Raw genomic sequence first — 12,412 nt, 5'->3', positions numbered from 1 at the left:
CCAGAAAACATAATGTAGAACACAGAGCTTGGGATGGGCGTAGCGTGAGGAACTGCAGACAGAGGTGGGGCAACTTCTGAAGGAGGAGGGCAGCCCTTTCCTCCAGTGTATGAAGTTCATTACCAAACAAAGAAGCCATCGAGGTGGTGCACATTAACGCTGCTGTAAGGACATTTTAGCCAATTCTGTTTGGAAAACATGCCTTCCTACTTATTTGTCTTCTAATTCCGAGGCTATTTTTTTTAACACCTTTATTGGAGTATAATTGCTTTACAGTGGTGTGTTGGTTTCTGCTTTATAACAAAGTGAATCAGCTATAGATATACATATATCCCCATATCTCCTCCCTCTTGTGTCTCCCTCCCCCCCTCCCTATCCCACCCCTCTAGGTGGTCACAAAGCACCGAGCTGATCTCCCTGTGCTATGCAGCTGCTTCCCACTAGCTATGGATTTTACATTTGGTAGCGTATAAGGGTAAGCTGGGACGAAGTGAGAGAGTGGCAGGGACATAATTCAGAGGCTAACTCGCTAAACTAAAATCAGTCTCACGTTTGTTCACAAACTGTAACTGTGTAGTGGAAGAAACAACGTCACAGCCATATTATACTCCTTAAGCCCTTCTAACCTCCACGGTTATGTATGTGCTCCTTCAGCTGGTTTCACAATCTCATTTTTGAGCTTCATGGTTCCTATTTCTCATGTCGGTGTGTTCGTCGGCATTCTGCTACCTTCCATTTCTGTAAGACATCGTTGTTAATGCTGTAAGTGATATTTACTGACTTAATAGCAGCATTACCCAAATCATCAAATAAATGTAATCATCCTCACTTGAAGTTGGTACAGCAGTCACTTGTATCAGTTTATATGCTACTGCTGGTGACTACTGAAATAAGACCTTCAAAACAAAAGAGTGGTTTGTTAGAGGCGAGGTGGCGTCTGCTCTATGGTTATACTGAAAATATTTGTTGATTTTTCCATTCAGTTCCAACCTCTGGCTTACATCAGTTGGTTTTTAGAATTGAAAATGTGAACTGTTGCACTTGTGGGGAAAATTAGGTATTAGGTTTATTGTAACGATCTGTACACAGACACTTTGCCTCATCAGAAGTACGTAAGAACTCTTTCATGGAAATAAAAGCCTGATTATACAATCCATTTTCTTTGGTGTAGACACGCTTTGTAATTATATTGAATGATTGTCGCATTACGATCCATGATCCTGCCAAGCTTTCTATGCCTTTGTGCTGCATGACCTTTTCAAGAAGAAAATCATATTTGGGATCAGCTAAAAGAGCTTAATTCTAGTTCTTGGCACTTACTTATCTTTGTTGTTTTAAAGCAATTGGATTTTATGTATTTTCTTCTATATGTAACTTTAAATTTCTTTCCTTACAACTTGTCTTAGTTTGCTAAGTTACTCTCTATCCTATTTCTCTTAGCGATATTATTCAGAAGCACTGGTGATCAGACATCATAAGTAAGAGGATTGTACAGCTGACCCTTGAACAGCACGTTTCTGAACTGCACGGGTCCACTTTATACAGATTTTTGTCACTATAGGGCCATGTACGTCCTACAGTATTACACGACCTACAGCAGTTGGTTGAATCCATGGATACAGAAGGGCACACAATAAAGTTACACGCGGACTTTTGACTGAGTGGCGTGTCGGCACTACTAACCCTGCGCTGTACGAGGGTCAACTGTCTCAGACAAGAAGGAAGGATGAGAAATGTCCCAGTTTTATCTTCTCCTTCCAAAATTTGTCATTATCAGCTGGTACAGAAAAATCAAATTAATGGTGTAAACAGTGCTATCCAAATATCCTAACCTGTCAAAATGTCATAGAAATTATTTCTTCCCTTCTGTCTTTAACAGAAATATATTGGGCGCTTGCTAGATATCCAGTCCAGCAGACCGCAACTCACGTAGTTTATAGTTTAGGGCGGTCGCATTGTATCACCTAGCAGGCACCCCTAATAAAAGTGGAATGTTGACATAGGTCTAGAAGAATTTAAATATTCGTAGGGTGTGATTAAACAGTATTTAACTAAAAACTCTTAAAAATCACATATTGAGAAAAATAGATAAAGCATAACCTAAGAATTTTTACTGACATTTTGGTAGCTTGCAGTTCTTACATGAAATTTCTAACCTCACTAATGACCAAATTTAAATCCCTTTCACACCAGACTTTATAACAGCTCTGTTGACAGAACTTTAATTATGATGCTGCCGGATGCTATGAGAGTTGATTTTCTTTATTTCCTTGAACGCCATTTTTTTTTATCGTAATGTAAAGAAATCAAATGAGGAAACATCACGTATGTGAGAGTTAGGTAAAAATTACAAGTAACCAGAAGAGGTATCCTAACAACAAAACAGAACATAGATGAACAGTTCTTAATATTAAAATATCATTAATGAAACTAACCATTTTTAATGCCTTCTTGTGAAATGTTTTATTGCCTTGAATAAGTAGTGTAATTTGGGTGTTAATTGGTACTGAAAATCTTGGAGAACATCCATTTTCCAGATCATGACTATTAGTGTGCTATTTGGAATGAATAATGACAGTATTTGTCACCAAGTTCTTTCAAAACAATTAAGTAATTTCCCAGTGATAAAAGAGGTCTGTTTCTGATGGGAAGTTGTTTATTGCAAAATAAATGATAGAGCTATAAGTATAGTGATTGAATAAATGAAAATGAAAATAAATAGGTTTCTAAGTTAGTTATCTAGATACAGAGGCTTTGAAATGCCAATAAGTAGCAATTATTTAGAAATGCCCATAAAGCATGAACCAAAGCATACTAATTAATAATCTTTTATCTTTTAATGAATATTAAGCCAAAGCTATTAATTTAAATTGTGGAATTTTTAAACACTCTTAAAAGACGCATCAGCGTGCTGCAACTTGTATTGAATATAATACTACGTAGCTACATAACTAATAGAAAAGCATCTTGGAAGCACTTTCCTAATGAGCTAATAAGACATAATGACCAAGAATGATACAATGAAGTAACTGATTTCCAGTTTTTCAGTGATACTCATTGTAATACAACTCTGGAGTTCTACTCAGAAATAAAATTTGAAAAAGGATTACAGTAGAGACTCAAAGCTTATGGTATATTGAGCTTACATCAGTGCAGCTGAGAGCAAGAAGAGTTCATTTCAGGAGATGCTCAAAGCAGTTTCAAGATTTGTGACCTAGAAATGGATTACCGTTTAGAATAATCGTAGGTCGATCACAGTACAGAACAAACCCAATGAATTACGGTATAGGCTTGATTTTTTTTTTTTTTTTTGAGGCAAAAAGCCTATTCACCTCTATTACCAACATTATAAAAGAATAACAACATTAAGGATATATACTATCCATAATGAGACAAAATATCGATACTTGCTTAGTGCTTAATATAGCCAGATGAACTTTGTGTACTTTACATATGTTTTCTCATTTATTGCTGGTAAAAAGCCTGTGTTGTGGGTGTATCATTATTATCTTCATCTTCTAGATAGGCAACGTTGCTCACGTCCTAACTCTCTGTCATCTTGCTTTTATGTGCCACAGTGTTTTGCTGAAATCATCAGTGTCTCCCTCATTTGCTGAAAGTATTCAGTTCGACTGTACTTGACCTCTGGTGGCATTTATTGCTGTGGACCATCTTGAAGCTTTTGACTCTGGTTTGGTGAAATCACATTCTCAGGGCTTTCTTCTTTTTCTCAGACTTCTGAGAAAGCCAGCCCTTTAAATGCTTACCCTCCCTAGGGTTATTTTTTCCCCTGCATTCCTTCTCTAGGTAGGAATATTGGACAAACTCTTTCTTAGTCTTGATTTTTTGGGGTAGTGTTTTCAAGGTTCATTCATGTTGTAATATGTATCAGAATGTCATTCCGTTTTATGGCTGAATAATATTCCACGGTGTGTGTATATGTATGTACCACGCTTGTCTATCTGTTCATCAGTTGATGGGCACTTGGATTGTTTCCACCTTTTGATTATTGTGAATAATGCTGCTATGGAAAAGGGTGTACAAATATCAGTTGTAGTCTCTTGCTTTTAATTCTTCTGGGCATGTACCTAGGAGTGGAATTGCTGGATCATATGGTAATTCTATACTTAACGTTTTGAGAACAAAGCACAATTTTTAAAAAGTTAAAAACATGAATATTGTAAGGACATGTCAGTGATTTATTTAACTCATTAATGAGGGGACCAGCCAGATAGTAAAGCTGATTCAGTGGAGAATTCAGGAGACTGGAGAGAAAGAATGCTGCAATTAGGTTGCTAAATTAGATATACTCGTTAATGTTCTACAGGGCAATAAAGGCATACCTTTGGGAGTGTCTGTCCTACCTGACAGAAATCATTTGTAATTTAGTAATCTTCTTGAAATGACATAATTGTACAGAGTCTGGGCCCTAATCTGTAGAAAATGGCAAGTCAAACAAAGTTACATTTTCCTAGAGACTCAGGCAGCCCTTAGGTGGGCTTGTTAGATAGCATTTAGTGTGATATTGAAAGGGCCATCTTCTTGCCTGTCTCCAAATTTTGGCTAAGCTTTTATTTATTCCCTTTCCTTTTGTTGACATAATTTTTTGCGTTTCCTTTTTTTAAGTAGACTTTATTTTTTAGAATAGTTTTAGGTTCGCAGCAAAAATGAGCAGAAAGCGTAGAGAGTTCCTGTCGGCCCCTTACCCCTGGACGTGCAGTCTCCTCCACTGTGGATTTACTCCCCCAAAGTGGTCCTTTGGTTGCAATCGATGACTCTACATGGACACATCATCACCTAAAATCCAGAGTTTAGATTAGGGTTTGCTCTTGGCCTTGTCCATTTGATGGGCTTTGACAAACATATGATGACATGTGTCCACCATTATGGTATCAAACAGAAGAATTTCACTGCCCTGGAAAACCACTGTCTTCTGCCTGTTCATTCTTCTCTCCCCCTAACCCCTGGCAACCACTAATCTTTTTACTGTCTCCTTAGTTTTGCCTTTTCCAGAATGCCATTATAGTTGGAATCATACAGTACGCAGCCCTTTCAGATTGGCTTCTCTCACTTAGTCACATACATTTAAGGCTCCTTTATGTCTTTTCACGGCTTGACGGCTCATTTCCTTTTAGTGTCGAATAATATTCCACTGCCTGATGGAGCACAGTTTATTAATCCATCACCCGCTGGAGGACATCTTGGTTGCTTCCAAGTTCGGGCAGTTATAACTAAAGCTACAATAAATACCTATTTGCAGGTTTTTGTGTAGACATAGTTTTCAACTTTTTTGAGTACTTACCAAGGAGTGCAATATGATACGAGTATGTTTAGTTTTGTAAGAAACTGACAAACTGTCTCCCAAAGTAGCTGTAGTATTTTGATTCCCAGCAGCAGTGAGAGTTCCTACTGCTCCACACCCTCATTTCCATTTGCTGTTGTCAGTTATTTTTAGTCCCTTATAGTTTCTTTATGACTGCAGGAAACGTGTGTCCAGGTGCAAGCCCTGCAGCAAAGGGTCCCAGGTCCCAGGTCCCAGCCTGTCTCAGACATATAGAATAAAAAGAGGGCTGACTGTAGATGAAAACATTCTTGTATCATTTGTAATTTTGTAATTTTTCACACAGACAGTTTATTTTGTCAAGGTCTCTGATACTATCTAGGGCTTTCATCAGCTTTCAGCTGATTAAAATGCTTTGAACTTAATAAATGATAAATGACATGAATATATTCTGGGATGGTGTGGAAACATTGATTTAGACTTCAAGAAGAATTTAGAAAAATGGACTTCACATGGAAAAACACTATTGCAATTGCTATAAAAATTTTAAAAGAAACATAATTTTGCGATACAGTTTTAGATGAGTTAACCATTCCATTTTGGAAATAGGTGGGAAGTAGAACAGTGCTCCCAAAAGAATGTGTGCCTGTGTGGAGATTTTGAGGGGAGCTTGACATAATGCAGGCTTAATTCCTGAAGTTCCACCCCAAACATTGTAAGATGGCTTCTTTTTTAATTATGCAAAATATGCTGAAGTTAAAGGTTAGCGTTGCTTTAATTCCTGTCAGATATCTTTCTGATATTAAAAAAATAGTGATATAATGTCTTTAGAAATTAATTACTAAGAAGCAAAATGTAGTTGCTTGGGTCTAGATAAAGAATACCAATGAGATCTTAATATTTCTATCTCTACACATATTTCTCACCCTCTTCAAAGTAATAAAACCTAATATTAGGCTAAAACAAAGCATCCAGTTTTAGAAGCCACACTGGTAAAGTTGCTTGGGAGTTGCGCCCAAATAATTTGATACCGAAAGAGTCTTGTCAGTATCTGGCAGTGTCTCAACTTATTTATTTTTTTATCCAGCCCCCTGTTTCTGGAGCGGATTTACAGTGTATAATAATAACAAAAATACAGTGAAGGAATTGAAACAGTACTAAATGTGTAAGAGCCATACCATGACAGTCATACCAGGATGTGAGCTATACATGAATTCAATTAGCTGCAGGGTTTAGCTTTCAGTTCCCTAGCTGCCAGACAGAAAGGAAACACGACAATAAGCTTACCTGGTACTTCCCAGTAACAGGAAGCATTTATGAGCACCAAGAGACCATTTGCACAGTATAAACTTCCAAAAATAGTCATATTTTTGTAAGGCACTTAGGCCAAATATGGCTAGCACGTAGTAAATACCTCTACAAAGGTATTATAGTCATATATGGATGAGCAAATGAAAAATTAAAGAAAAATTCATCTTCAGTATTTTCATGTCATGGTTCTTGACCAAAATAAGGGACCATAGCTTTAATAATAAGCTTATGAAAGATACATCGGCAACCTCATCTGACCCTTAGGACACAGTATTTTATCATAATACCGTGAATGCGTATTTCAAATACCACAGCTTAAAGATGTAGTGTTTGATGATTTACCTGGATAAGAAACAGTAGTTATACGAGGGTAATAGAACAGCTTTGACTGTATATAATTTTAGAATACCAGTCATTTTGGCCGATCATTACAGGAAAGCTTTTTAGCAAATAATTTGGAATTGGATACTGTTAAGTGCGCAAAGTAATGGCAAGTGTACATCAACCATGTGCTTTCGCGAAGCTAGCATACTAGGAATTTTATTTGAAAATGATCAGATCTGTGGTGTATTTCTTCTTAAGTTGGGGGCCATGCATGTTTTTCTGGGATGAGAAAAACTTTGGTCAGGAAGCAGCATTGTGGCCACTGGAAGGCTTACCAGCTGATAGGCCTATGTCCTGGACATGTTTTGAGCTAATTTCTTTAGCTGTCACAATCAGATATGAGGTAACCACTTAAGTCCCATTATGAATTGTAAGATATGTGTATATTTGACAAAAAGTTAATGGAGCTGTGTAGTGCAGGTCTTCATCTTCCAGGGTCCTAGGTCTCCTTCACGTCCTCCTTGATTCCATGTTCGTTTGATTAGGAAAATGTTATTTTTGTTTTCCCTGCCAGTGGTACAGATATGTTCAGTGCCAGCTTACATAATTCTTAATTTATTTGACTTTTGCACTTCAAGACCATCTGCGTATGATTTTTAACAACCAATTTATATTATGTGTTGAAGTTTATTTATTTATTAAACGTGTATTTAATTGAAGTATAGTTGATTTACAATGTGTTGTATGTGTTGCAGTTTTTATAAACATCAAGTTTAGCTGTTAGATGTAGGTAAGTTAAATCTTACTTCACTGTCTGTAGTTCAGGAAATATCTATTATCAATATGTGCCTTACCCTCCTCTGATTACTATTATGGAATCTGAACATCGTAGGAGAGAGACAGTGAATTCCTCAAATTTTCCTAGTCACTGCGCATTGCTTATTTTATATTTTATACATAAATAAAATGTGCGCATTTATGTTTCATATAAATATGTTAGGTCTTATTATTTAAAGAAAGAAAATCTATCATCTCTTCCTATTTAAATATTTGGATTTTGATTTGAAGTTTATGCTCTGATTCATTTTGATCATGTCAAAAGGCCATGGATAATAGTATTTTGTGAATTTTGAATGGTTGAAAATAAGGGTGCTGAAGCCCAATGTCATTTATGCCTTGAGCACTTTGGTGCATGTTCTGAGTTCAGCATATAAAATTAAAATAAAAAAGCCTGAGCATCATGCCACCGTGCTGCTTTGGACTGTATGTACCCCAGTAACCCAATGTGTGGCAGAACCTCATTTCACTGGCAAATATAAAAGGTATTAAGGTATTAAACAATGTTTCCAGGTTCATCTATTCTTAGAATATACATGTCTTGATATAATCCAACTTCTACAAAGTTTTACAATTAAAACTTTGGAGATAGGCAAAAAACTGAAGAAAAAGAATCAGCTGTTTCGTGGATTTCAAAACCTTTTCCTACTGGAGTTGAATATAACATTTACACATGTTTCATGTACTCTCATCTGTTTGGCAAAATCCAAATGTTATTTGACTACCTCTGTATAATCATTTACATGTATGAGTAGGCAAGGATCATTTTTCCTTTTCTTCCTCAAGTATATATCTAAAGTATGTGTTTTAAACATATATGGAGTTTTATTTTATTTTTATTGATGTACAGTTGATTTACAGTGTTGTGTTAGTTTCTGCTGTACAGCAAAGTGATTTAGTTACACTTATATACACACTCTTTTAAAAATTCTTTTACACGGTGGTTTATCCCAGGCTACTGAATGTAGTTCCCTGTGCTCTGCAGTAGGACCTTGTTGTTTATCCATCCTATGGATAAACAGCTTCCATCTGCACACCCCAAACTCCCAATCCTTCCCTCCCGAACCCCCTTGTAGCTTTATATACATATACATTATTTTTGTAGTTTGCTACTTAGTAAGATACAAGTGAAATATTTTTTCTTATCTATTTTTAATGAAAATGTATCCTACTTTTGGGGAAAGAATAATGGCAGTATTTAGCAGTTGCTGTGCTTTTTTGACAATACCCACTAACCCCCTGGTATAATTGGTGTTTGTATTACAGTAAAGCAATTATTGGTAAAGTTCTATGACGACGTTTGAACTCGCAAGCGCTAAGAGGATGTCTGTAGAGAGTCTTAGAGAGACACGAGGGGCTTTTTATACCCAGCTATTGTGATCCTTGTTAATGTTGGAAGAGCAAACGTATTTGTGCTGCTAACGATTGAACCCTTTTTATTCTGGTGCTGAACGCATTCTTAAAAATGGCAGTAAACACACGCACACGTAATTTTCCCAGGATTATAGAGTCAACATCTTCCTGAGACAGAAGTGGAACGACCCCAGACTGAAGCTGCCTAGCGATTTCCGGGGCTCAGATGCCCTGACGGTGGACCCCACGATGTACAAGTGTCTGTGGAAACCTGATTTATTTTTTGCAAATGAAAAAAGTGCCAATTTTCATGATGTAACCCAGGAAAATATTCTCCTCTTTATTTTTCGGGATGGAGATGTCCTCGTCAGCATGAGGTACTCTTTTCTCTCTAATATTTGTAGATTCATATTTTCCTTTAAAAATCAGTGTATCACGGAGACATGTGTTAAACAACTTCTAAGACGTCTGTTTCTGCTTTCAGGCTATCTATTACTCTTTCGTGCCCTTTGGACTTGACCTTGTTTCCCATGGATACACAACGTTGCAAGATGCAACTTGAGAGCTGTATGTAAATGAGACCCTAAGTCACCATAGGGATAAAAATGCTTAAAATTTCTAGGCAATACATGCTACTAATATCTTAGATAATAACGGTGAAACTAATGCTTTTGATTCCAAATAGACGTTAGAATAAGTTATTTAGGGAAATTATAGTTTTCCTTTTACTGTATTAATTTGTATACTAAGATAGATGAATTCTTTTGTTACCAGTTGATTTCAGTTGAGTTGCCGTAGGTGTAGGTGTGTACCCTTCTAACTTATTCCAATTGCCACCTGCATTTGAGTTAGTAATATAGACAAGGTAAAGGAGAAAATGATGTCCTAATAACTCTTCTAATGCTAAAACCACATTTTTCAGAGCAGAAAATTTGGAAAACATTGAAAAATATTATCTAAATCCTACCAAGCATTCATTTTCTATGGATCTATAAAAAAAAATCTTTTACAAAGTTGGATTTCAGATTTTCTATATTTCTAGAATCATGTATTTTTCAGTTTCTAAAAGAGGTACCAGGTGTAGTCATTGAAATGCTTATCTCTAAAATATATTTATTAATTAATTTGCTATGAAGCTTGTCATGTGAAAATCAAAGTAGGAAATAAAACTTGAAAAACTAACACTAATGGAAGGACTCTTCAGCCTGAATACCCATATACTGTGACCTGTTCCTACACCTTATAAAATGTAGGTGATTGCTTGATGACGTGCTTTAAAGTCACTTAGTGGTTACTTCTTGTTGTTGTTTAATTTACTGAAGCTGGATCCTAAATTTGAACAATATTTTTTGCTTTCTAACTATCATGTGAGATTCTGCAGATATAAGTGTATGTAGGTACACGTCTGTGTGTGTATTGTATGTACGTGTGCCTGTGTGTCCATATGCATCTTTTATAAATAATTCCACATGTGTATATACCTTCAATTCTATTACTAGATACACTAAAGTACGGCTTTAAAAAATATAGGCGTGTAAGAGTTGAACGGTAGGCTACAACATGCTGTAAACCCATGGGGCCCTTGAGTTGTAGCCAGGTTACCTAAGCCCACAATGTGGGTTCCAGGAGGCTCTAGTGATGGAGTGATGTCCATTTGAGGGGCTGTTTTATTGCTCTCCTCTGGCCATGCAACTCCTCTAGGGAAGTTGGTAGTGAATTCTTCAAAAAAACCCATTTTGGTGCTTAAGTTTCTTTAAAAATCTCCAGGTAGCATATTGCATGATTGTAAACGTGTACATTCAGAAAGCTGGTATCACTTATTTGCTACTTTTTCATTGATGACGGTTCGGAATTCTGACATAGACAGATGTACTACTGTTCATGCACCCCGAGGATTTTTACCATCTGTGATATGCTGATTATTTTAGCTTGTTCTTTCTTTAAGCCAATTATCTGTAACTTGTGCTAATATTTTTATTAGTGGCCATAGATTTTACCTCTTTACATTTCTAACAAAAGTTTCATAAAAGGGCCTATTGTTTTACCATTTCTGTGTTTAATATCTGGATGTTAAAATGTTAAAGAAGTGTCCATAATTATATTTCAAACTAATATTTTATTTCCTTTTGTTTACAGTTGGTTACACAACTGATGACTTACGATTTATCTGGCAGTCAGGGGATCCTGTTCAATTAGAAAAGATTGCCTTGCCTCAATTTGATATTAAAAAGGAAGATATTGAATATGGTAACTGTACAAAATACTACAAAGGCACTGGTAAGTAATAGTCTTTAAATTAAACAAAACTAAGTCTTATTTCAAAGATTTGTTTCGATATTAAAATATGCTAGGGACAGAACAGAGAAAACTAGTTAAAAAATAAATTCAGTATTTATAAACATTATATCTATATGTTGATACATTTAAATCTTTCATAAAATGACATCCACTAAAGTTAAAATTTATTTTATCACTAGATAGTTTTGCTTTTCTCTATGTAATTCCGGATAACAAGAGGTTTTCAACGTTTTATTTTATATGAACTCTCCAGGCAGTGGTTTTCTTAGATGTTGCCTAGAAATTCTGCTCTGACAGGATTCATATTAGGGCCAAACGTTATGGATATAAACAATGTAACCCATATATATTCGTCTGCTGTCTTTGGGGCGGTTTTTCATTGTTGGTTGACCCATTTTCTTAATTTTCAAAAAGTTTGATCTTTATGCTGTGCAGGAAACAGTAAACACATGAAATAATTGGACATGAGTAAAAATTTGCCGTATAATATTCTTGATCTAGGTTATGGAACGGCCAGTTATGAAAGCTCAACAAATTAACCTCACGCATTAAATCACGTCAAGCTTTACAGAAATGAAAATACAGTACTCACTGATCAATACTTTCGTAATATGGTTAGTATTCAACCTTTGAGTCTCCTCTAGAGGTTATAGGTTATTGAAGGCTCTAGATATTAAATATAGTGCTATTTTCCTCAGCAATATAAATAAAAAGGTGAATGACTTTTGACCAGTACATTCACACTAATAATCAGTCTAACTTATAAATTATCACAAAATTCTAATTCTGTATCAGGATGTAAATCATGACAAAGATATTCAGGAATAGATGTAATTAAAGTTTAAGTTTATTGCAACATTTATGTTGACTTTGCAAAAATAAAAACGTGTAGAGTAATTGTGGAAAATTTACTGAGATGAGATGTTTGAGCTGAAATGCTGCATCGTGACCTCATCAAGGACAAAGTATGATTTAAAACATACCTGTTGATTAGAATAAAAGATAGAG

At 35.8% G+C, this 12,412-nt stretch overlaps 1 protein-coding gene across 4 annotated transcripts in view; it reads left to right on the top strand.

The window, feature by feature from the left end:
- GLRB (glycine receptor beta) overlaps positions 1 to 12,412 on the top strand; it is a 68,449-nt gene that overhangs the window by 36,139 nt on the left and 19,898 nt on the right. For all 4 annotated transcript variants that reach the window (XM_033857422.2, XM_033857421.2, XM_073805623.1 and 1 more), the window contains 3 exons: positions 9,254 to 9,483; positions 9,591 to 9,673; positions 11,243 to 11,383. In XM_033857422.2, the coding sequence (XP_033713313.1) occupies positions 9,254 to 9,483; positions 9,591 to 9,673; positions 11,243 to 11,383 (454 nt within the window). The remainder of the gene's footprint in view (positions 1 to 9,253; positions 9,484 to 9,590; positions 9,674 to 11,242; positions 11,384 to 12,412) is intronic.

This window comes from Tursiops truncatus, chromosome 5 (genome assembly GCF_011762595.2).
Source record: "Tursiops truncatus isolate mTurTru1 chromosome 5, mTurTru1.mat.Y, whole genome shotgun sequence".
NCBI lineage: Eukaryota > Metazoa > Chordata > Mammalia > Artiodactyla > Delphinidae > Tursiops > Tursiops truncatus.
The sequence above is the reverse complement of the archived record's forward strand: the minus strand, read 5'-3'. Positions and strand labels throughout refer to the sequence as shown.